Source organism: Bradysia coprophila, unplaced genomic scaffold, assembly GCF_014529535.1.
Source record: "Bradysia coprophila strain Holo2 unplaced genomic scaffold, BU_Bcop_v1 contig_232, whole genome shotgun sequence".
NCBI lineage: Eukaryota > Metazoa > Arthropoda > Insecta > Diptera > Sciaridae > Bradysia > Bradysia coprophila.
Window position 1 is genome coordinate 6,890,877 of NW_023503493.1, and position 25,415 is coordinate 6,916,291.

Here is a 25,415-nt window from a genome sequence, read left to right on the forward strand (position 1 = left end):
AATTTAGCGGCACAAAACGGTATCTATGGGTACTCTAGGGATAAACGAGACTCGGACGACTTTTTGTTTTTGTTTAATTCGCTCTTGCGTTTTTACGCGGATTTGACTGTACTTGGACTTAGAATATGGCCCTTCTCTCGTGGTTTTTATTGTTCTGTTTAGCTCGGTTGAAGTCTTGAATATGGTAAAAAACTGACGCTGAGACTGTGAGTGAACGGTGGATCAATGGACGAGATTTCTATTCTTACACAGATAATCCGAGACCCTCTAAACCCCTATGTGTCTTTCTTAATACGACAGGTAAGAAATTCCATTCTCATTGCGAGATGTATCAGATCATAGCATTGTTTTAACTGTATTTCTATATACAGATGTGGTATTGGGTTCAAAAATGAATGCGAGTTATGATTCACTTCAGGTTATACTCTTCAATGAGTATATAGAAGAGAAACGGGCAAGACAGGTTTAGTCCCAAACACACCTGAATTAATTTTGTGATTATTACTCCCACAATGTGATCGGATTAACATTTTATCAATGGAATTAGTAGATCTGACTTGAAGGAAGCCAGCGGTATTAAGCTGGAAACGTTTTTTATTCTCTTTTTAATGTTTCAAATAGTATCCTCCACACGACGAACACGCAGTTGGAAAATGTGATTCGTAAAACGTTTTATTGCAATCAAAAGTGAATAAAAGTTTTCCAGCTTAATACCGCTGGCTTCCTACAAGTCAGATCTACTAATTGCATTGATAAAATATTGATCCGATCACATTGTGGAAGTAATAATCACAAAATTAATTTCATGTGTTTCAATTACAGGTTAACCACGTGTTTGTTGTGTAGTTGAGGATGTTTGTCGTCGAACAGCACATTGTAAAGTTTATACGGATTGCAGTAATAAAATATTGATCCGGATGACCTTTTAAAATAATAAATGAAAATAAATCGAAAATTGCGTCGTCCATGTGTATGCATTCACAATGGTGCCATTTATTGACAGGGCATTACCGTTGATTTTAGCGTTAGCGGGGGATTTAGCGTTGGAAATTAGCGTTAGCGGCCGTTTAGCTAACGTTCTCTAATGTCAAATTATGATCCCGAAAATTTCTGCGTAATTTTTAAAATTATATAAAAAAAAATATTTTTCACTTATAAGTGGTGTTTGAGAATAAAAATTAGTTTGTAATGTTGTATGTTTCATATTTGTTACATTCTTCAGTTGCTTTTTTTTTGCCAGTAACTCCAGAATTTCTTGAAATTTATTCAGCATTAGTACACATATCCTGACATATATACAAATTTACAATTTACAAAAATACAATTTAAGATGACAGCAGATAAAAAACTTCGTCCATCTTTTCGTTTTCTCTAAAGGTTCCCATGACCGCTGCAGCATTCCCCCGTTGTATTGCCATGCTTAACCTTTGCATAAGAAATGACTTGGTTCTCGGTTCATTTGTCTTCATAATCATCATCTTACTCAGATCATTGAAGAAGCCCATGGCCTCGCGACTCCACGGACCCATCGTTTCGACCGAGAATGGTACGAATAAGTAGTTTTGATTGATCAACGCCTCGTATGTTTTCACCTTCCTCTTGGCTTTGTCATCGGCTGCACGTCCCGCTTCTCTTTTGCTGAAGTTGATGTTGCTTGGTGCGAAGGTGTCTGTGCAAGTTACGTCCCATATGAGTGTACTTCCTTTCGACCACGGGATCAACGATGGTACGTCTGCTGATGAGAGTGCTCGTTTGATGATGCAGTTCAATTCGGCGTGACGTGCGTGTCGACCTGTGCTCTTTTTACATTTAAGTCCATGGTGACCATTTTTTTCTACTCGGGATCCACAAACACAGATGTGTGGTGAGCAGATGTCCAAACCCAATCTTGAGCCCATTATTATTCTGAATGTATTGTTGTCCAAAAGGGTGCCAATTGATTTCGACGGCAATGCATGTAGCCAGGCTCCAGATTCTGGTCTCCTCACAGCCAAGATCCTTGCTTTGTCTTCATCCCGTTCAAATTGCACACTATTAATCAAACGGTTGACAACTATCTCGTCCCAACGTTTTTGGAGTGACAGGGTTTCAGGTATTGCTCGGTCCGGTTGGAGGCTATTCCATGCGTTTAAGCTGACCTCATAGTCCGCAATTTCTTCGATGTTCAGCGTTGGTAAGTGTAACATGGTACTGACCAATGGAGATACTGCGTTAATGGAAGACAGAAATGCTGGTAAAGCTGTGTCCCGGACTCTACGTATACCTGTGCCACCCGACCTGATGGGCAATTTTATTGGTTTTGTTAACGATATAGATTAGGTTTAAGAACAAACTGACGTTTGTTGTGTTAAAGCCTCAGAATTTGGAAGTGCGATAAATGTAGTACATCTCATTATTTAATAATTCCCAATTATGTGATGAGTTTATGAGAAATGAATTCGATCGAGAAAGAGGTGTGTGTAACAGGTGGTTTTCGTGATCTTTGTGAGTAAGAATTTTTATTGTTTTTGCTTGTTTTGATTGATTTGTCTCTTCATATTAGCTTCCTGAATAATGTCCGAATTCCATCTGCAGATGGCACACGTTCAGGTAAACTTCAAATACTTGTTCAATTTAAGTTTACTGCTTTCTTGGGAAGGGGTCAGTGACTAGAGATCGAAATAGTGTCTGTCTTCTTCTATCTCACTTAACGTGAATCCTGCGGGTAAGTGAAGAGTTTGATACACTGTTCGTTGCTTGTTTAGTTTGATTTAAAATGTTTTTCATCTTTAGTGAGTGAGGAAGATGAGTTTTCTTTCATTTGTGGCTATGTAATAAATGTATCCACTTCCCAATTATGATTTTAGTTCCTTTCACTCTTTTTAAGCACTTAATAATGAATAACGACACAAAAAGACTTAAAAACGTGGAAAAAGGGGATTTTTTTTCGATTTTGGGTAGACTTCCACAAAAGTCGCTCCCGTCCGCTGCAGTGGGACCAAGGATGTTTTTCCATTACAGAGGCTAGGCTTCCTTACCATTTTATAACATGTCACGGAATTTGAACACTGCCGCTGGCCAGGGACTCGTGACAAAGGTCATTTTTTTCACCTAAAATGCAACGTATATAAACCCTTCAAAAATTTAATTTCCTAACAAATGATTTCGATTTTTAAATTTAAATTTTAAATAACAATTTCTACAATCTATGCAACCTAACAAAATGAATTTTACTCGATTTTACTTGGGTCCAACGTTATGAAAATTATTTTCACCCGAAAGTAGTGATCCGTGTGTTTTTGCAAGGCTGTAAACTTTGGAGAGGTCACCCAGATACAGATACGTTGTTGACCCACCACACTTGATGATAACATGGCGGATTTCATACAAAACTTCACCTATAGTGATGGTTGTCATCGCCGTGATGTGGTGATTTTTTTTTATGCCAAATACTGCGAAAGTTTGTATTTTCGGTCCTCAAATGGTGACCGAAAGTAAAAAAATTCAGGCCTTGGGCCGAAAGTAAATGTCACTGTCATCATTTTACTTTCGCCCCGTGGGCTTGCGTATTTGCGGGCCGAAAGTAAATGTCACTGTCATCATTTTACTTTCGGTCCTCATATGTCTCGAAAACACATGTTCACTTGATTGAAAGTACGCATTGAGTGTAGTGTTGTGTTGACGATAGCCAAATGTTTTGTGAGCAAGTGAATGTATGTTTACAGTAATTTCATTTGTTAAATTGTTTTTATTTTTATACCAGGGGGCTGCCGCCCCCTGGACCCCCGCGCTTTTCGGCATTTTGGTGTTTCTACAGCAAATTTTGTTGATAACTCAACAGTTTCATTAAAATTATGTTTTGTTTCGGACCGAAAATACAAATCTTCCGCAGTATTTGGCATAAAAAATAGTATGCATCACTCGGGGCAAAAGTAAAAAAATTCAAATCGTGTGATTGCCGCCCTTGCCTGCGGCGCGGGCTGCAAACTTCACACGTTTGAATTTTTTTACTTTCGCCCCTTGTTATGCAAAATACTATTGTATGTAAAATCATCAGACGTGGTGTGTTCCGGCGTATCTAATAGGAGAATGGAGTTTAGAAACTAAGGGTAAAATCTATAGGCTACTTCGCGAGGGAATAAACGCACTCACTTGCTGTGGGGATAAACAAAAAACATAACCGCACATACGCAATTTTCCAAACAATAATGTTTTGTTTTTACGATATTATGTGCAGGAAATTCATTAGAAATGTAAATAAATAGTGAAAATTATGAAATACTGTGAAAATAAGCCTTGTCATCGAGATTTCAGCCGAAAAAAAAGATTCATTTTTGGTTTGGAATGACAAACATCCGATACGAAATCGCCAACAAAAACAGAACATGACAAAGGTCACCGAAAACTTGACGACACGACTTATTTTTACAATATTTCATAATTTTCACTATTTATTTACATTTCTGATGAATTTCTTGCACAAAATATCGTAAGAACAAAACAATATTGTTCGGAAAATTCGGTATGTGCGGTTATGTTTTTTGTTTATCCCCACAGCAAGTGAGTGCGTTTATTCCCTCGCGAAGTAGCCTATTACAATTTAGTAATCTTTTCTTCATCAAAAGTCTGCTGTCACTGAATTATTTTTTCATGAACAAACTTCACTGCTGTGACATTTCATGGGAATGAATCAATGTGAACTTGTTACACAAAAAAATAGTCCAGTGAGATTGAAGTATTACAAAAAAAGATGTGGCGCCTCTACAGGCCAACCGACTAGGCGAATAAAATGGCGGTCTGCGTGACCTCCCCAAATTTTACAGCCTTGTGTTTTTGCGGATCAGCGCTACCTTCAGTGTTTATATACTTTGCTAAAATGGCTGATACCACCGACAGTGGTGGTATGTATACTTAAAGTGAGCGTCTCTTTAAAACATTGAAATTAATTGCGGCTCTCCAAATTTCGGCACCCTGGACTTTACTTAAATAGTCGATGAATGCCTCCAAATAAATTTCTAAAAATCCAAAACTGAATTCTAGATTTTTATAAATTTATTTGGAGGCATTCCACGACTATTTAAGTAAAGTCCAGGGTGCCGAAAGTTGACAAGCCGCAAATATTTTGAATGTGACCTACAAGACTAGCTAAAAATATTTTTTTCTTAAATTGTTTCATTCGAGTTATTGCGAAAAAACGATTTTCGACCCCTTCTGAAAGATACGTACTTCGCGACCTCTAGCGTCCAAAGCGTCCACAACAAAATATATTTTTCCAAAACGTAGTACTACAACAGTTCAACGAATCGCATGAGCTATAACTCAATCCGATCCGTGATTCCTTGTCCCAAATTTGTTCGAAGATTTCGCGATATCGCTCTTAAAGGAATCCCTCTGAGCCATTGGATTGTTCACAACTGTTCTCTTCTGTGGTTTTTTCAAATGACTTAGTTGTGATTCACAACTTTTGAAACAGTAACAAACCTAACTGACACACATAAGTCTAGCCCATCTAATCAACTCAGGCTGGCAACACTGAATCAATGTCAATGTGTTCGATGTGTTTTCAAACGTCAAACTGTTCTATTGTTTAACATTATTTTTGGAGAAGATTTTTTATTATTACAACAATTTTCCACTGGAGAGCACGCTTTTTAAAACTTTACTCTTGCAACAATGAATCGCATACACGACAATAATTATGATCCCTGCGACCCAGAGGATATCGAAGAGGAGCAAAATAACTTCTTGTGCATATTGGCTGCTTTTAAAAATTATCGGTAAAATTTTGGTTGTTGCTCAATATTGCAAAAAATGTGGTTAAATGACCCGTAACTATGCTTATCTCCACAACAGAAACTATTCAATGGGTCGTGTGGCTAATACCGAAAAATATCTGAACACACTACCGAAACCACATCAACAGATGTTGTCACAGTACCGAGATCATTTGACCAAGATCCGTTATTGCATAGACGAGAACGAGAAGGTGATCCAACGCATTTTGCAGGACGTTGACAAAATTTTCCAAAACGAAAATCAAACGGTCGTTCGACCTGATAACGAACAAGTGGTTCGTGTCCGCGAAATGGACTTGGACAAGGTGAGACTTGGATCAGTGACGAGATAACTGAAGCACTAAATACTGAAAATTTCAGGTCCAAGTAACATTGAAACAGTTTGCTCGCGACTGGAGCTCGGACGGAGAGGAGGAACGGACACAATGTTACAAACCGATCATTGACGAAATTCTGAGTCAATTCAATCCCGCCGACGTGTACGAACTGGACATGTTGACATCGGCAAAACACTTTTGATAATTTCATTGTCTTGCAGGGACGTCAGTCAAATCAAAGTACTTGTACCTGGAGCTGGTCTCGGCCGATTAACCTACGAATTGGCGCGACGCGGTTACTACTGCGAAGGCAACGAGTTTTCGCTGTTCATGTTGATCGCATCGAATTTTGTGCTAAACAAATGCGTCATCGACAACCAGTACACCATTTATCCGTGGGTGCATCAGTACGTGAACAATGCGAAGCGAGAGGATCAAGTGAACTCGATCACATTTCCAGACGTTAGTCCGACGCAGGATCCACCGACTGGCGAGTTTCATATGATAGCTGGCGACTTTTTACAAGTAAGTCGAACGAATTGAATGGGGATGGTGATGGTCTAGGGAATATCTGTGAAATTGTTTCCATTGATAAGGAAGAATCAAAGGAAAGAATGAGACATAAGGTCTCCGAATTTTCCAACGACAGTCAAGTTGGTATTGACTGTGCTGCATGCACCGTAGGCCCACTTGCACTGCTTAGACTGATTTAATCGTCCCTAATATGGCAAACTTGATTCAGCAAGTGGAAGCCTGTCAGCCTGTTGTATTTATTGATTTTGATTTATTCCGATGGCGATATGGGAGCCAACAAATCGCTCGCAAAATACTGTCCCCCGCTAAACTCATCATCTTTGAAGATCAAGTCGTTTAACGAGTTTTTTCTGTAACATTTCGCAGGTGTACAAAGAAGTTGACTATTGGGAGTGTGTAGCCACCTGCTTTTTCATCGATTGCGCAAACAATGTGGCTGAATTCATCCAGAACATATACAAGTAACGCTCTGCTCTCTTCGAAACGAAATTTTTCACTTTTCCGTTCCGATAATTTCAGCATTCTCAAACCTGGCGGCATTTGGGTCAATTTGGGACCGTTACTGTACCATTACAGTGATGTACAACATGAGGGCAGTGTGGAGCCCACCTACGAAGACTTGGTCATTATAATCAAGTCGCTTGGATTTGAGATACTGGTAATGATGGAGTGTTATGCGGTTGAGCAACCGAACTTATTCAAAAAATTTGCTGTTCCAGAAAAATCAGACTGGTGTCAAAACCAAATACGCGCAGAATCCGCGATCAATGCAACAGAGCGAATATTTGAGTGTGTTCTTCGTGTGCCGTAAGCCGTTAGTGTCGGCAGCAAGCGGTGTGGTTGAGAATGGATTTTCGGACGACAGTGTCAACGACAATGTGTAACCATTTTTTTTAAAGAGGACGGGGACTGCTAATTTTTAATGACATTCTTTTAATATGACCACCAAAGCCATACGAGGAGTTAAATCTCCATCAATACGATGAAGAAAAATGCGAACAACAATTAATGTTAGAATACGGCTACTCAATACATAACACAAAATTTTCGTTTCCTTTCTGTTTTACCTCATCGACGGATTCGTCGACTTTTTCTATTTATTGAAATTCGAATTTAAAAATTGCACAAACAATTGGGCCGCAGTGTCCAAATTGCTTCCGGTCGATGTGTGTAGTTTGTTGTAATTCAAAAACTGGCGACGCAAACGATTCAGTTGGCTGGCATTCATGTCGGACGGAACGTTTATCGTTAGCGAGTTTTTGTATTTAACCGGACCAACGACACCGATCTTACGCGATGCGGTGACGGTGCTAATAACGTCCTGCGTCAATTTGTCGAGTTCGAAGAGGTAGTTGGTTGCGCTAAGCGGAGCCTAAATGCGAATTTGAAATTTTTTTATTATTTTTAATGAAAGAAATTCCTAATTTTAACCAATGAAACAACATACACACACATAAACAAACGAATGACTCAATTCATTCGAACAAAATTTAAATTTTCATTTTAAACTAAACAAAGAACAATGAACCAATGAACTGTACAAATAAAAACTAATTTACAAATTGAGATAAGATTTGAGTTGTGTCTCTTGTTCAGCGAAGAAGAACATACCCAAGATGAACGTTTGGAATTTTGGAAACTGAATTTCCGAATGGAAAAATTTGAATCGTGTACCTTATCTAGCAGAGACCAACAGTTCGGAACAAAAGTTTTCGAATCAATGTTGTTCTGGGTTGATAGATACAGCAACAATCAACTGGATGATCTGACCATCAGGGGATTTCTACTTTATACGTTTCCTGGGTGCTTCATCTTTTTCCACTTCAGTGGAAAGCTCTTCTGGGTTGACGAGGACGTTGTTAATTTTTAAGGCCAGGTTAAAGCGCCTTACATCGCATGTAAACATTGCAATAGTAAACCGCTCTAATCCGGCCTTAAGAGTCATATCGCCAAGACTTCAGGTGATTGGGGAACAAGCCGACTCCGATTTTAATGAGTGATAGCTCGTTGAATTCGTCTTTCAATTCTAGGAAACACGTATCTTTCACTTTTTCTAAAAAAAATTTGTTTTCTGTGAAAAGTGTTCAAAAGTGATCACATGTCAGAGAGTACCGAAAACCGTTTTTCGGCAATAACTCAAGAAAAAATTATTTTAAATTGTTGTAATGTTGTACGATTGTCGGCCTTGGAAAGACCTACAGATAGAGTATACGCACTGCTTGGTGCTAGTTGATCCACGAGAGCTATGACTTAAAATATAGTGAATGTTCGGAGAGTACTGCTTCTCTGCTATTCTTTTACCTTATCAATAGAAAAACGCTTCGATATGTCACGAATATATCAGATCCAATGTTAGTAATATCAAGAGAAAAATTATCAAATTTTTCTCGGAGGATTTTAGTCAAATAAAGTGTTAGCGTATAGCAAATGACCTCAGGACTCCGGAACAGTAGTTAGTTTTTCAATTGGACCAATATTTGCTAAGCGACATAAGTTTGGAAAAACGATATGATCAAGTGGGAGCAAACGGTTTGCCAAACTCCTGTCACGTAGTAAATATTGGTCCGATTGAAAAACTAACTACTGTTCCGGAGTCCTGAGGTCATTTGCTATACGCTAACACTTTATTTGACTAAAATCCTCCGAGAAAAATTTGATAATTTTTCTCTTGCTAACATTGGATCTGATATATTCGTGACATTTCGAAGCGTTTTTCTATTGATAAGGTAAAAGAATAGTAGACGATAAAGAATGACTGCCATAGTACCGTTCCAGATGCTGTTCCAGCTGTAGAGCCCTCAGAAAGAAGAAAAAAATCTGCATTTTGGCACCAACTTTTTTTCTAACACTTCTGTGGGCTTGCAGCACAAAAGTACTGGGCTCATTTATGTGTGGAACGATAGTGGGTGAGGCCAGCTACAACACCCCATACTTAGTTCCGTGGAACAACGAAGCTGCAGAGAAACAGTACTCTCCGAACATTCACTATATTTTAAGTCATAGCTCTCGTGGATCAACTAGCACCAAGCAGTGCGTATACTCTATCTGTAGGTCTTTCCAAGGCCGACAATCATACAACATTACAACAATTTAAAATAATTTTTTCTTGAGTTATTGCCGAAAAACTGTTTTCGGTACTCTCTGACATGTGATCACTTTTGAACACTTTTCACAGAAAACAAATCTTTTTTAGAAAAAGTGAAAGATACGTGTTTCCTAGAATTGAAAGGCGAATCCAACGAGCTATCACTCATTAAAATCGGAGTCGGCTTGTTCCCCAATCACCTGAAGTCTTGGCGATATGACTCTTAAGTGTGTACATCATCCGAAGTGTTGTTAGAAATTGTCGATTGATCATAAAGGAAATCCAATTTTTTTTTGACAATTGACAATTGAATTTCGTCCCCTAACGAAGATGAGCCTATTGTGTATATCGGTTGTCACGCTTGGTAGAAAATCCAAGCTGTTTTGAAGGTAGTGGTGCCAAATGAAGAATGAAAGTTAAACAAAATATTTATTTAAAAACCTGTCGTGCCGGTGCGAGACACTAGACACTCAAGTTTTCGGATTTTCAACTGGTCTGGCACGACTGGGTTCTAAAAAAAGAAGATAATTTTACTCTTCATTTAAAATCAATTTGGATTTTCTACGATGCATGACAGCTGAGATCTACAGTAGGACTGCCCTTTTTAGACCTTTATAGCGCTCTTGAAAAAACCTAAGTCGTATAACAAATGTTTCCTGTGTCGGGAAGCTAAGTGTAATAACTAGGGTGTAGCGTTTTGACGAAAGTATTTTGTTTTTTAAGGCCTGCGGGAAGGTTCGATGCAGAATGGTCCACTGAACACGAAAATACGAAAAAAAAAATTTGAAGTTCGAAGCTCCCATGCGCACCTCTGAAAACCGTCTTTTTTGGTCTCAAAGCCATAGTGAGATTTCTGCCGGCTGTGTGGAAAAATATATCATAAGTGTAAATGATAATTAATCGTAGAGACCGTGGCTTCAATTTGGCATACTTTAAAATTAAAAAAAATTGAGTCACCGTTGAACAATTACAAAAAGTGCTCCCGACCATGACTTTTTCAGAATTTTTTTGGATTTAAAGCTTTCTAAAATATGTGACTGGAAAGGAATATTAGTCGTGTCATAGCTCATTTTAAAGGGAATTTTAAGAGCCAGCAATACTGAAAACAATTTGGAACCGTTTTTGCATAAATTCTGTGACAAATTAAAAAAAATATGGTTTTTATCGTACCATTTTCTACACACTAGAAGGTCATCGAATCTGCAACCCGATGACTTTACGTCGAGTCTATATTCGTTTGAAAGCTCTTGAAATTCCCTTTAAAATGAGCTATGACACGACTAATATTCCTTTCCAGTCACATATTTTAGAAAGCTTTAAATCCAAAAAAATTCTGAAAAAGTCATGGTCGGGAGCACTTTTTGTAATTGTTCAACGGTGACTCAATTTTTTTTAAATTTTAAAGTATGCCAAATTGAAGCCACGGTCTCTACGATTAATTATCATATACACTTATGATATATTTTTACACACAGCCGGCAGAACTAATCTCACTATGGCTTTGAGACCAAAAAAGTCGGTTTTCAGAGGTGTGCATGGGAGCTTCGAACTTCAAAATTTTTTTTTTCGTATTTTCGTGTTCAGTGGACCATTCTGCATCGAACCTACCCGCAGGCCTTAAAAAACAAAATACTTTCGTCAAAACGCTACACCCTAGTAATAACATGACATGCGTTTCCATGCTTAACGCGGGAGTTAGTGCTGTGGGACCCTCAAACGAAACGAAAAGTTTTTGATGAGTTTTTCACGAGAAATCGGGAGTTTTCATCACAGAAATGAAAATCTGATAAATTTTAGCGCGATAGCCGATAAAGTCAGACTCTATTCCAAGGGAACTCTATTTTCCAAGTGAGGGTCTTAGTATGTCGAACGTAAATGACGAGCTAAGGTACCTAAATTTAGGCTATAAATAGAACAGACGATCCCATAATGTCGCATAAGTTATCACGACATTTTTAAGAAATTCAATTGATTCACATTGCACCATTCCATTGCTCATTCGGATTCGAATGAATGACTCTTACATTAGCTGTGATGTGACTCATGGATTGATCATGTAAAATCACTAAAACAAATCACTCACATTCTGCGTAGACGTATTCGGCGGCGGTAGAACACTCTCAAAAAGTGCTTTGTATATTCCATCCACATCCAGTTCATCCTCCGGGAATACGGTAAACAATGGCGAATCCCAACGACTGTTCCCGTGCGGTTCTTCGAAACGCATGCACAAAGCGTCGAATATTTCCTGCGTGTACATAACATCACCATTGTCCAATTCATTGCCGGTTTCATTCAAATTCTGTTCGGTTTGCGTGCGCTTACAGTTAAACTCCCAGGCGCTGGCCTTCGGTATGCCACAAAATACTGTACATTGTGACGTTCTGGCTGATTTGGTGGCACAATAGAGTTCGTATCGGTATCCTTTGATGTAGTTGCCGGCGTCGAAAATGACAATGTCTTCCTTATTGAGCAGTCGAAGAGTTTCCGATTTCAAATCGGCTCGAACAATTTTTTCCTTTTGCGAGTCGGCGAAGTATTCGTTTTTCTGGTAGCCAGCTTTCGGGATGAAAACATTTTCCGAAACGATTTTCGATATCTTTCCTTGCTTCGTAAAAAACTGTTGCAGTTGTTGTGCTCTCGTTGATTTACCTGGGAATAATTTCGATTATAATCTCAGTCAAAAGGAGCAGCTACGTGGCCGCTTAGTTTCATTTTTGTAAAAGAAAAATCGTTTTGGCTGTCAATTTACCGCTGCTAGGCAACCCAGAAATTATGATGAGCGGCATATCGGTTCGATAATTCCTTTAATTTTCTTCGAAAAATTCATTAGTCGTAAACTCACGGACACTGCACGTTTATTTGTTTACTTAAATACAATGTCTCAACAGATGTTTTGACAGCCACCATCGCGACAATTCACAATCACATCTCACCAACGCGTTGATCACTGAAAGTATCCACTAATTGAACCTTATTGTAAACGACCACATTTGTATCTGGGGATAGGCACAGAGTTACACTCTTATAGAGTAACTTTATGAGGATAGGAATCGATGGCAAAAATATTTGTTGAATTAGTGTGACCGAGAAAGCGATAACCTTCGTAAGTCAGTACCGTGGATAAGAAATTTTTCCATCTTTCCCAACCAGAAAAAGTATCCCATTAAGAGTACCACCAACACATTTCAAGCGAAAGTGCTTCGAGTGACAGTTAGAGTACTATTCCTGACAAGACAAGTTCTGAATTTAATCCGATATAATCGGATCTCTACTGTCAAGTTCCGAACATATTCATTTATAGATCGTATTTTTCTGGTTGGGTTTTGTATGAAAAATGTTTCCAGATTTTCTTACAGTGCCAAAATTTGTTCTATACACTGCCCCGTTTCTGTACTCTATTTAGAGTACCACTCATGCTTGAAGTGCGTTAGTACCACTCATGCTTGTCGTGAGTTGGTTAAAACCATTGAAGTAATAGATTTTGTAACAAGATCTAATGGGTCTAATTGATTGAAAGGTGACCATATACGAAAGGTGTGTAATTATACTGCAAAACGTATTTTAGCAACGAGTGTGAAGTGAATATGCCCAGATTTGAAATGAATAATAAAATAATATGTCGGAGTTCCGTTTTAAATTAAATGGAATTGTGTAGTCGGAGAGCCACGACAGTACTTACACCATAGCATCTCCCTCTCTTTAATTTCCATTTAACTGTACTTTGTATAACAGGTATGGATTCAGATCCTGAAGAGGTCTTAGAGACTTAGAGATTTAGAATCAGGATAAAAACCATACTGCAGGCTCTCGTCTTAGGATTCATAGTAGTTGACTACAAGATATTAACTGAGATGATTTTTTTTGGAATTTTTCGGAACTTCAGAATTAAATTTTCCAAAATAAGCTTGAGAAGATGCTGAAGGGGTTTCGGGTTCTTTTGTTAAAATTTTGAAGGAAAAATGATAACTGCGGGAATTTCTTTGGCTCAAGTTTCTGATTGCGGTCTTATGGAACGTCTGATTCTGATTTTTTCATCACTATTGGCCCTCTGTTCATGTGCTCCGAAAAAGGCACTGATATACCATTTTTTGCCAGATGACTATTAACAACCGACAAAGCAGCAACAAATGCTTTAGTAGAAAATTGTGATGTTGATTCTAGGAGTTCTCCGTAAAACGAACGTCCAGATGATTTCTGACCATACCCCTCCAAAAAAAACTCATTTCGAACTTCTCTCCCATTATTCTTTTATAAAAAACACAAAGAGAAAACGGCTGGGAGCCAGGTGTTCAAAATGAAAATGGGGAAGAAAATGCGAGATCATTAACAGAAACCATATGGGGCTATATTTAACGAACACAAGTATAAAGGGGAGGTTGAGAGTATTTTATTGCATTGTTATGCAATGACAAAAAAATGTCATTACCGCTGTCGTTTTGTGACCGATATCGCTATATAGGTCGCATTGATAGCTCTCGCACATAATAACTTCGTTTGAACAGTGAAAGTAAACGAACCAACGATAATAGCACTTCATTTTCATTTATTATGTCTTTGCTCGCTACAGTCTGCTAACCATACACACATACATCCTAAGTTTCATCTAATTTTTCCCGTTCCATCCAGCGCTTTTTCATGTCATCCAACTTCCGTCGTCGACGATTCGCTTCCGTGTGTTTCTTTTCGAAAATTCGCTTCTCCTGTGCTTCCACCGAATCGTCACCATTCCAAAGATTATCCAGTCTGGCGATCAGCAGTCGACGAGCTTCTTGTCGATTTTGGTGGAGCATTCGTGTCGTATGGCCTACATTATGTTGAAAGCGATTAGCTTGTCAGTTAAAAATTTGAGCAGCACAACTGGACGTAGGCGCATAAAGATGTCATCACTTACATTTAATTTGAATGCCAGTCGGTTTATGTTTCAAAATGACACAGTTTGCAGTTTTGTTGACCGCTTGACCACCTGGAAAATTGATTTATTTCATAAAGTGCCTAGTGTGTCCATCAAATTAACATGACTGTGAAGCATTTAAGCACATATTAGACAACAGTGATACTGGGGAACACCGTAACAACTTAGAGCTCTCACAGAAACACTGATTGTTATGCTGTCCATACTTGCGAAAAATGCTTGTCTACTACTTACCAGGTCCACTCCCTCGAACAAACTGCTCCTCCAAATCTTCGTCGTTTAACTTTGGTACACGGGAAAAGTCTATTGTGGTTGATTTGCTAACAAATAATCGCAGGCTGTTAATGGTATGCGTACTGGACAGTCGTAGAAATGATAACGAACGTTGCATCATATGGTTCTTTTGGTCTCTAGACGATCCGTTTGTTCTTCAAAACGGCCTCACCTCTCTGGAAACAAATTATTTTTTATTAATTAGATCCGGTCCCTTATTACCAGGAAGTTATCCTCTCCCATACCTTAATGGAGAATTCGATTTGTTCAGTTGACGTTAGTCCTTTATTCGCTTCGAATTCGTCCCGAACTCTGTTCATGAAATACCACTTGTCGGTTAACTGTAACTGATTGCCGTATCTCAATAGATTTTTGTATAATCTGAGCACTTGTTGACTGGTAGAAGGGTTCATAGTAATCGTGACCGTTAGTGGTTTTTATTCAGAAAATTTTAATTGAAGACCGGCCAGCACTTAAATCATAAACATCGTGCACATATACTTCTTAAATTGACAATCAGCTGTTCGTTCAAAGAGTAATGAAGTAGCAGCGTTGCTAGTTTAACAACGAAATGTGGACTGTAAAAAGAAACGAATTTGATGGCAACATTGGAAACTGCCTAGATGGTATTATTGTATGTATTGTATGTGCTACGCTGGTGAATACTGTTAAAAAATTATTTTAATTAATGTCCTAGACCATAGCACTGCTTCTAGCATTAACTCTCGTATGTAAGACGCCAAAAAGCCTCCAAATTATGACACATGTGTCTTTCAACTCACGCTAAGAAAGCATGACTTCTGTGTGTACATACGAAAGACATAAAAAGACGATTTTGGTGTCATCAGCCGCCTAATATTTTCTATGCTAGAAGCAGTGGTATGTCATGACCATCGACCTCCTTCAATTTACAAGCAAACAATTTATTAAGAAAGTGTTAAATCTTTTCAACTCGAGGGGTTCCCATATAATCCTTGTTGAAAAATCAGGGAGTTACTCCTCGATGGAATCCTTTTGTAAATTCTTTGGTAAGGAACGCACTTCGACCAATCACGAGATTATTTTTTAATCCAGTGCCAGTGGCATTATGCAAACATTAAACACTTAATTTATAATGAGAAATTCTGACTACCGCGTCGAGCAGGTCCCTCATTTAAATTCTGTTTAGACCCGTACGAAGTACTGGGGTCTTATAGGTTTACGCATACGTTTGTAACACGTCGAATTGGACTCCCTGAGTAAGGGGAAACCTATTGTGGTTGTATAGAGATGCCAAATCCGCGAAAAAAAATGTCTGTCCGTCTGTCCGTCTGTCTGTGGGTTTTCTAACTTGAGTAAAACGCATCCGATTTTAAAAATTCTTTTTTTCCTCGTTTGGTAATGTCAAAAGACAGGCTAAGTTCGAAGATGGTTGATTTCGGATCGACCTCTCCGGAGCTGGGGCCCAATAAGTGCCTAAGTGTTTTTCGACGATATCTCCAGACATTTAAGCACTACACTTGTCAGTGATACATCAAATAAAAGGTACTTACAATACCGATCGACAAAAAAAAAGTTTATGGAAATCGGATGACCGACTCGTGAGTTAGACCCCTTGGTGTGAAACAGGCACAGGGCGGCAAGCAGTTTTTGCTTGTATGTCGGCCACATTTGAACATATTTCGTCTGTTTTAGCTTTATTAGATAGGTATTGACCGTACCAATCAGGGAAAAAAAAGTTTATGAAATTATGTTCTCCGGAGCGTGAGCTAGGTCTCTTGAAGTGAGCTCTTATCTGGCTACTCAGAAGTACAGTGAACGTGGTGCATTTTGACAATATCTCGAGTAAATTTTGACCGAATTTCATGAATTTTTTTTTGTTTGAAAGGTATTAACGAATGTAAAGCATCGGTACTATTTCCGGTCTCCTAACAAAATGGCTGCCGGCGGCCATATTGGATTTTATTAAAAGTGATATATCTTGGGAAAAATGATACTTAGAGAGTTTCTGTTAACATGGAAATAATGTGTTAAGTGTGAGGGGTTTCAGGGATTCCATATATGGACATCTATATATACCTATATACAGCCATATTGATATATATATATATATATATACAGCTATATATACAGGCATATAGAGCTATATAATATCATATTTTTCTGTGAAATGTTTATTTATAGTGAAATATAGTTAAATATAGCGGTATATAGCTGTTTAAATAGGAATTCATGAAATTTGTCTTCGTACGGGGCTGTCTATATTGCCTCCGGCAATTTATTTGTATATGATAACAAGGCAAAGAGTGGATAATGTAAGTGATTTTAAAGGCTTTTGACACGAATAGGTGTTTCGTACGGGTCGGCGTTAGCTATGTTTTAATGCTTGGTTTGCAGTGCGTTGAATATTGAGATAACACATGAGACGAGAGGCGCATCTGTTTGAATTTTCCCAGCAGAGTGATTCATCTCTTATCCACAGCAGTGACAGAAATTATCGGTGAGTTTTGCGGAATGTGGTATTATAAAGCAAAATGTTATTTTAAAGTTGGTGAAGTATTAGACTCGGATTCAATCTGTGAAAATTACTTAAAACAAAAGAAGTAGTAGACTCAATGTTTATACTTGGCGATACATTTGCCGTATGTGATTGGTGAACTAACTTGGCATATATTTTATTGAAGATAGGTCTTGGAACAAATTAAAGATATTTTACTCTTAAAGCGATCCTTTATTGCATTCTCATTTTAACCGAAAAATTGCTACAATAAAAAAGAAACAAAAATTCGACAACTTGCACGACAACAAACAATAGTTACATTCTCACCACTTGGATCATAATCTACTTATTACATCAAACAAAAAAGATTTCATTTCATTTTTCGAATTTGGAATATTTATCAAATGTCTCTACGATTCTAAAACATGATTCAAATAAGCGATGTAACAAATGGCCAATTTCAGAATTTCAATTTTTGACAATTTTTTATCCGGCGGTAGAGTTGGCAACAATTTTCTTAGTTCGGTGAATGCTACGTTGAATGCTTCCACACGGATTCGTTCCCTTGTTGCATGGGCGGTCCTATACTTTTGCGTAGCACGTCTTCGTCGTCGACGTTCCTCTCTCTGAAAGCAGAGAATACGAAAATTCGGATATAGAGTAATTTCATGGAACCAAAACGGAAGTGTAACATTTGTAATGTTCGGACTCTAGATTTGTGTTAGTTGCTAATGGACTAAGATTCGTTTGAAATGAAAGAATTTATTCTGTTTTAAAAGTAGAAAAACAGAGGCATCAGTCGCGAGAATTTCTGAGCGGCAAGTGGATCAAAATATTCTTTGAACGAATTTTAATAGCCTTACAATGAATTACAATTTTGAATGTCCATTGGACATTGTGTAAGACATAGGGTTCCCTACATTAGAGCACAAATCATTTCTAAATAAAAATTTCTTCAAAAAAAAGTGTTAGAAATACAAACCCACCGATAGACCAACTAACTCCGACGGCTGCAAGTGACTAACATTCATTCCGCCACGACGACGCGGTATATTCGGATGAGTGATTGGTATATTTTCGCATGCCAGTCCGAGAAAAGATTCTCTGCTCAATGATGTACTGTCGCCCGGTATTAAATGATCGATGTCGTAGACCATCACTGAGAATCAATAATGATTAAATTTAGATGGTTAGAAAAAGAAGAGAAATTATCTTGTAGAAGTCTAGAAACATTCACCACAAGAGAACGCAATAAAAAATAGCAAAAGAAGCTGTATCGCTAGAGTTAGAATTTTTCTCTCAAGAGCACCTAGCATAGTAGTTGAATCGTTCTTGCAGTAATAAATGACGACAGTGTAGTTTTTCATTGTTACACTGTTTCACGGTCATGCCGTTAGTGAAAATATTACTCTATTGGACAGAAGCACTTTTCTACTACTATGTGCTTCGATCCTTTATATTAAAGCTAATTTTTATGAGTGTTGCTCTAGCCAGGCAAGCGTTAGAATTTTGTATTAAAATTTACTTATGGCTACGCTGACGGGTAAGATACTCAGTTTAGCGACAAAGCAAAAGTAGAAATGCAACCAGAGATTGGTATCTGCCATCACCAAGAACTAACTTTCATGCACTAGAGACTAGAGTGTTCCCTAGTGCGTGAAATGTTGGAGCCGTGAGATCTGGTTACAGGAAGACGATGAACCTACTATTTTTCATACAAAATAGTACTCTATTTGACAGCTGTCACTCAAATCACTTTTGCTCGAAGTGTATTGCATGAAACCATCCTGATCCTGTGAGGTATTTTATTGCTTCCCTATTAAGAGCGCTCACCCCTTGGCAAATTTCTAGCCTACATTTGTGCGCAAAGATATTTGTTTTTTGATGATTTCTCTGAACAAAGATCTTTTTTTGAAAAAGTAAAACCATTGAAGCAGCCAAAAATGTGTTAAAAGGAAAAAATTATTTAAATTTTAACTTTACACACTTGGAGTCAATGAAAGTGTAAAACAGGTATGGTCTATTGTCCGCCCGGATGACATAAAAATTTGATTTTCGTACTTAAACGCACTCATTTTCATATTATTTTGACATAAAATGTGAGTGTGTTTAAGACGAATTCGCCGATCGATCATACCTGTTCTAGACTTTCATTGCTTGGAGTAACCCTTGAAAATGTGTAATTTACACGTTTTGGAAAGGTTTCTTCAAGTGGGATAACTTATCAACCACAAACCAACTTTTTCTTCAACCGTAACACATTTTTGCATGCTTTTATGGTTTCACTTTTTCAAAAAAAGATGTTCGTTCACAAAAAGCGAATATTTTTGTGTACAAATGTAGGCTAGGAATTTGCCAAGGGGTGAGCGCTCTTAATGTTTTCGTTTCTTCAAAACTGCTCCCCATTTTCAAAATTTTATTTTCTTCTAAGTTTTCACCGAAGGACACGGTAAATCGTTTTGCATCGCTAGGTAAGACAAAGATTCATCGAGAATCCTACTGTTTCCTTTCCGAAAAACCCTTTAACTTTCTGAAGACATTCCCAGCTACAAACAATTTTCATCTCGATTCATTTTGATAACCGACGACGGCACACATCACATGTAATTTGATTTGGTGGTTTACGTGTGCACAATAATTACGTATCCCTTTGTGCAGAAAAGAAATGATGAAAATAATAAATATTTGCATGGGCGGTTATAGGCGCAGTGCAGAGCATATTAACAAATCAAATATTTAATTCATATTCGTCACCCCTTCTGGTTATTGTATATGAGCATATTCACATCACATTGATCCGAACCCTTTTTTTCTGTTGTCGATACACTTTTGTGTTCTATTTGTTGCACTCTTGTTTGAAAAAACACAACAATCTATCGAATTATTGATGGAAGAATCAAAACATGTGTCTCGGGTGTGAGATAAATATTATTACGGATTTTAATTGATTGGAATTTTGGTAACAAGTAGGTGTAGTCGTGGAATATAAACGGGATAATAAAAACTCGGTTTCCATTTATGAAAGGAAACGTGCAAGTCTTGTTTGACACGTTTCCCAATATGCAATAAAATAGAATATTTATGGAAAGAAAACATTTTCTGTTTTTATTTAAGGGTTAAGGCTTAAGGGTTTGATACATCGTACGGGTTATGATAAGTTGACTAACATATTCACGTCACTAGGTCGGAAAAGTTGAAAAGTCGAGTTTTCGCGAGAAGGGGGTTGTACCGACAAAACCGCTTCATTGATGAAGTTAACGGTTTTGGTGCAGAAGCCTTTAAGCCGAACTTTATTTCACGGCTTCGAAAATTTGAGTTTACTTGGAAATGGTGCTAATATATGGAAATAAAACGTTGTCTGTTTACCGACCTCGACTTTGCTTCACATCTGTAACTTTCACGCAAGAAGTTCCTTTCACGCAAGAAGTTCACTTCCATCATTTGCTCGACTTTTTTGTGCAGATATTGCTCCGGATCTAGGCTACAATTGTTGGTATGCTACGGTCTCAACCGTCCGCGCAATAAATAATAAATCTTAATACTGAAATCCAATCCGAAGCAACAAAGGGATCATCTAATATTCTCTCCTGGTTTCCATAAGATTACCGCAAATTTTATGTTTGAATAGCGCACTGGAAACTCACTTCAGTCTTCACAAATACTCAGCGAAAGTAGCTGAAACCAATCGTAGAAGACAGAATGAAATATTTCGTTCACAAGAAAGATTTAAAAAATTAAGTTCAACCTGGCGAATTGAGTAGGTAGTAAACCTTATAGGTCTTTCCTATCACCGCCAGACATATATGTGTGTCTATAAAAAAACAATAGTGCCACTTATGCCACATATGTAATCTTTCGCTTGTAAGCCTCACTTCGTTCGGCCTACAATCCGCGAAATTGCCTAAAATCAATCGTCCAAAACAGGTACACAAATGACTATTGCCGACGCGACTAAAATTCAAAAACTGCTGAAATGATCAATATAACATTCTACAATCGCATAACAGTGAAATCCTACAAATTTTCATCACACGAACTACGAAAATTGTAATTTTCGGTTCCCAAACGGGAAGCGAAAGTAAACAAGAATAGACCGGCTGAAGCCTGGTGAGGTCTTTTTCATTTTTTTTCAATTTCTGTTTACTACTAGCTTGGTACTCATTCAAGTACCACTTTGGTATTCAACTACCAAATTTTGGAATTATGAATAGGCAAGCAAGCCGATTAATTTCATCAGTCGGTGTGCAGCTCTCAAACAGTAAACATATCTACAACATCCGTATTAGTAAACTACCATGTTGGTAGTCAACTACCACTTTGGTAGTCAACTACCACTTTGGTAGTCAGTCAACTACCACTTTGGTAGTCAGTCAACTACCACTTTGGTAGTCAGTCAACTACCACTTTGGTAGTCAGTCAACTACCACTTTGGTAGTCAGTCAACTACCACTTTGGTAGTCAGTCAACTACCACTTTGGTAGTCAGTCAACTACCACTTTGGTAGTCAGTCAACTACCACTTTGGTAGTCAGTCAACTATCACTTTGGTAGTCAGTCAACTACCACTTTGGTAGTCAGTCAACTACCACTTTGGTAGTCAACTACCAAATACTCGATTTATAAATAGACCAGCAGGCCGAATAATTTCGTCAGTCGGTGTGCGTCTCTCGAGTAAGAAACATCTTTGCTGCTATATAGTTTGGGGGTCTAACTACCAACAACTACCAAATTGCAATGTCTGCTATGAGCGATTGGTTACCAGATAACAAATAATAATTGATTTGCCTGGTGTTGGTTTGCTCATAGTAGCATTGCAATTTACCACCGAGGTAGTCAACTACCAAATATTTGAGTTATAAAAAGGCAAGCAGGCCGAATAATTTCGTCAGTCGGTGTGCGTCTCTCGAGTAAGAAACATCTTTGCTGCTAAATATTTTGGGGGTCCAACTACCAACAACTACCAAACTTTCAAATTGCAATGTCTGCTATGAGCGATTGGTTACCAGATAACAAATAATAATTGATTTGCCTGGTGTTGGTTTGTTCATAGTAGCATTGCAATTTTAACTTTTATCAATCACATTTTATTTGTGACACAGACGGACGGACGGACGGACGGACAGACGGACGGACGGACGGACGGACGGACGGACGGACGGACGGACGGACGGACGGACGGACGGACGGACAGATGAAGTGCCCACAATAGGTCTTTTTTTCCTATGGAAAAAAGACCTAAAAAATGCAAGTTATGTATCGAAATCGGATAATACATAATACGAAAGTCTATGTACATAATGCGAAAGTCAAATCTTGTCAAGATGTTTACTTTGATCAATATTGAACAAACCGTGCGCCAGTGCTCTGATTAATGTTAACATACAAAGTTGATGATGAATAATTCAAAGGATATTGTTGTTGTTTTTACGTCTGATTGTTGTGATAGTTGATAATATTAATATTTTCTTAGACCCCCGCAAATGTCAGCATATTTTGGTTTAGTTCATCATACGATAACGCATTTCTTCGAGTTTATGTGCCTCAATTACAATTTTCGTAGTTCTCGTGATAAAAAGTTATGTGGATCACACGGGACGACGTAAAGAAATTCAACCTGTGCGATTGCGGCCCTTGCCTTTGGCGCGGGCAGCAACTCTCGCACACGGTTGAATTTCTTTACTTTCGTCCCTTGTGATCCAAATAACTATTTGTGATTTGGGAGGTTATGTGGTTTCCTACTTGATGAAGGGAAAAAGGTGTCATTTTTCCACAAAAATTTCGTTTAACACTTGAAAACCTAGATTTTTATCTTCGGTCTCGTTGCTAGATACGCGCATGCGACCAACAACGAAATACTAAAACACTGAATCTAGATTTTAGATGTTCTAGATGTTAGACGAAATTCATGTGCGAACAATTACAAACGCAAAAACTTTGTTGGATTTCACTTTTCCATGAGTATAACATAGGACAGGAAGAGAATCGACAAGAAGAACAATTTAGTCTTTCTCAAAGAGCTATCATATCGCCGATACAGATAAGTAGCGAATCTGTTACTTCACGACAGAGTAAAGTTAACATTGTTTTGACTAGGGACCTGAATAATCTAGTAGCCCTATATTTTTGCGAATAAAATTTTTCAATTTACGTCAGTGTTCGTTTGAGTTCATTTTCATACAGTGTATTAGGTCACTTATTTGACGTCTCGAAAATGAACCGCTCCTGCCTGGTTTATTTTACTCTGCCGTGGTTACTTCTTTTGTTGTTAGTATTTTCAACATGTTGATTTATAAAATCTTACAAAATCTTTTACTTCATTAGTTGAGTATGGTAGGCCTGTTGCTATAAGACAACCACCCTAAATACAACTCATCGTCTGTTATCGTCAATGCTTTCGATAATATATGATATATGATATTAAGATCACACGAGGAAGAGTCCTCTTCACTTTTATATCCAAGATCGTTTCGACTAATTCTATTTTTTATTGTGATGTTAAATCGCCCAAAAAGTATGAGGAAAAGGACAATAGCCACAGCTCAGGGGAATTCGTTTGAGGTAGAAAATAGAGTCCGTGCAGCAGAGGACAAGATGATGATGATGTTTTCTACATTAAGGGATTGCAATTATAGTGTGACAAAGAACAAACGCTTTTCCTGCTTTTCAGGATAAAATCTTCAAGAAATTTAGAATCATCTGGTCATTGAAATGTACATCAGATTAGTAACAGTATAATTAGTACAATTGATAGACTTCTTGTCTACACAAATTGCCCTGTCCCACAAATTCGAAGAACATAAAAAATTAACAGTCATAAGGAAGTGACCCAATACACTGGGTCTGGATTCAGATAATCAAATTCACATCAACCACACCAGACCGACATTCTAATTTACTAAAAATTCAATTTCAAAAAATTACTTGAATGACTGATGACCTTATGTGATTTTAGAGTAATGTTTTCCACTTTTCTTATTTTCTTAAATAAACCGTTTTCACATCCGAACACTGTCAAAATTCAAATAAGACTAAATTTTCCAGTTGGACCAAAAACAGTTTCTATTCGAACGCAACAGCGGCGAAAATTCTTCTTGACTCTTTCACTCCCAATGACTTTTTAATGCGTGATACATACCAGATGCGTCGCAGAATCCAATAATATGATATGGGGTGTGTTGTATGGTATTTTGAACACACCTTTTCTCCTATGTTCGTTGTGATCTTATAAAGACTGTTTCGTTCATGTGGCAACCATTTTACTTTTAAAGATTTCTTTGGGAAAATTTAATAAAAACAGAATAATGGGAATTGACGATAAAACGGAACAATTTGTATACTTTAAAGTTAGATGGACTCGTTCATGCGAATTTTTCAATTGTTTTTTGCATATTGAGTCTGTTCAGAAACTGCAATCCAGATCTTAATTATTATTTATTGTATTCCTCATACGAGTTTCTGAAAATGTAAAACTTACAAAATTCGCCTAATAACAGATATTGCAATCATCAAATCTATTACTTCTATTATTTGATACAAGATCCTACAGTGGGATTCTTTTGAATTTTGCCCTATTAAAATCAGCACTATTTTTCCCAAGGCTGTTTTATAATGCCTAGAAAGACCTCGGATCAAGACATGTTGAATTTTAGTCTTACACATTAAATTTTATAGTTGCACATGAGCAATAACATGGTGGTTGTGATGATAATCGGCACTCAAAAAATTAAATGTGTAGTGCACCCAGAAATGTGTCACCTCTGAGTGTAGCTCTATGCATTGAGCAATACTAACAACAGAATTCAAACTAATGTCTCTTCGTACCCTTCTGGGCTGGCCATACGAGGCGACTTGAAAAATCACAAGTGCCCGATTAGTAATTTTATTGAATTTTCTATATTGTCGCCTTCTCCTACATTTCTCAGCAGCGCGTTTTGGCAGGCAATCCGGTCCTGAAATAACGTCTAAGTGAAGTAGAACTAATTTATTAAGGTGAATACTCTGACTCATTGCCATGGTGAATTCCTTCATTCACTCAAAGA

The 25,415-nt window shown here is 37.8% G+C and overlaps 5 protein-coding genes and 1 long non-coding RNA gene across 6 annotated transcripts; 1 reads left to right on the forward strand and 5 right to left on the reverse strand.

Annotated features, from left to right (window-relative positions):
• Nucleotides 1-1,302: 1,302 nt before the first annotated feature.
• LOC119076209 lies at nucleotides 1,303-1,655 on the reverse strand. Its single transcript, XR_005087578.1, has 2 exons — nucleotides 1,484-1,655; nucleotides 1,303-1,425 (listed from the first exon to the last, which is right to left on the reverse strand). It is a non-coding gene; the product is annotated as an uncharacterized LOC119076209 (long non-coding RNA).
• Nucleotides 1,656-5,535: 3,880 nt separating this feature from the next.
• LOC119076092 (carnosine N-methyltransferase) lies at nucleotides 5,536-8,191 on the forward strand. The gene is made up of 7 exons (XM_037182747.1): nucleotides 5,536-5,756; nucleotides 5,833-6,079; nucleotides 6,135-6,253; nucleotides 6,313-6,616; nucleotides 6,992-7,086; nucleotides 7,145-7,283; nucleotides 7,345-8,191. Exons 1-7 carry the CDS (start codon nucleotides 5,653-5,655, stop codon nucleotides 7,507-7,509), a joined length of 1,173 nt encoding a protein of 390 aa, XP_037038642.1. The 5' UTR covers nucleotides 5,536-5,652; the 3' UTR covers nucleotides 7,510-8,191.
• On the reverse strand, nucleotides 7,676-12,618 carry LOC119076127 (protein KTI12 homolog). The gene is made up of 3 exons (XM_037182798.1): nucleotides 12,463-12,618; nucleotides 11,794-12,362; nucleotides 7,676-7,997 (listed from the first exon to the last, which is right to left on the reverse strand). The coding sequence occupies exons 1-3, from the start codon at nucleotides 12,497-12,499 to the stop codon at nucleotides 7,719-7,721; spliced, it is 885 nt and encodes a 294-aa protein (XP_037038693.1). The 5' UTR covers nucleotides 12,500-12,618; the 3' UTR covers nucleotides 7,676-7,718.
• Nucleotides 12,619-14,231: 1,613 nt separating this feature from the next.
• Nucleotides 14,232-15,430, reverse strand: LOC119076164 (probable peptide chain release factor C12orf65 homolog, mitochondrial). Its single transcript, XM_037182849.1, has 4 exons — nucleotides 15,144-15,430; nucleotides 14,860-15,074; nucleotides 14,605-14,676; nucleotides 14,232-14,517 (listed from the first exon to the last, which is right to left on the reverse strand). The coding sequence occupies exons 2-4, from the start codon at nucleotides 15,017-15,019 to the stop codon at nucleotides 14,306-14,308; spliced, it is 444 nt and encodes a 147-aa protein (XP_037038744.1). The 5' UTR covers nucleotides 15,020-15,074; nucleotides 15,144-15,430; the 3' UTR covers nucleotides 14,232-14,305.
• Nucleotides 15,032-15,330, reverse strand: LOC119076170. Its single transcript, XM_037182856.1, has 2 exons — nucleotides 15,144-15,330; nucleotides 15,032-15,074 (listed from the first exon to the last, which is right to left on the reverse strand). Exons 1-2 carry the CDS (start codon nucleotides 15,309-15,311, stop codon nucleotides 15,036-15,038), a joined length of 207 nt encoding a protein of 68 aa, XP_037038751.1. The 5' UTR covers nucleotides 15,312-15,330; the 3' UTR covers nucleotides 15,032-15,035.
• Nucleotides 15,431-17,594: 2,164 nt separating the features above from the next.
• On the reverse strand, nucleotides 17,595-24,403 carry LOC119076166 (helix-loop-helix protein 1). The gene is made up of 3 exons (XM_037182851.1): nucleotides 24,298-24,403; nucleotides 18,364-18,536; nucleotides 17,595-18,003 (listed from the first exon to the last, which is right to left on the reverse strand). Coding segments are annotated over exons 1-3 (390 nt in total). The 5' UTR covers nucleotides 24,299-24,403; the 3' UTR covers nucleotides 17,595-17,787.
• Nucleotides 24,404-25,415: the final 1,012 nt, after the last annotated feature.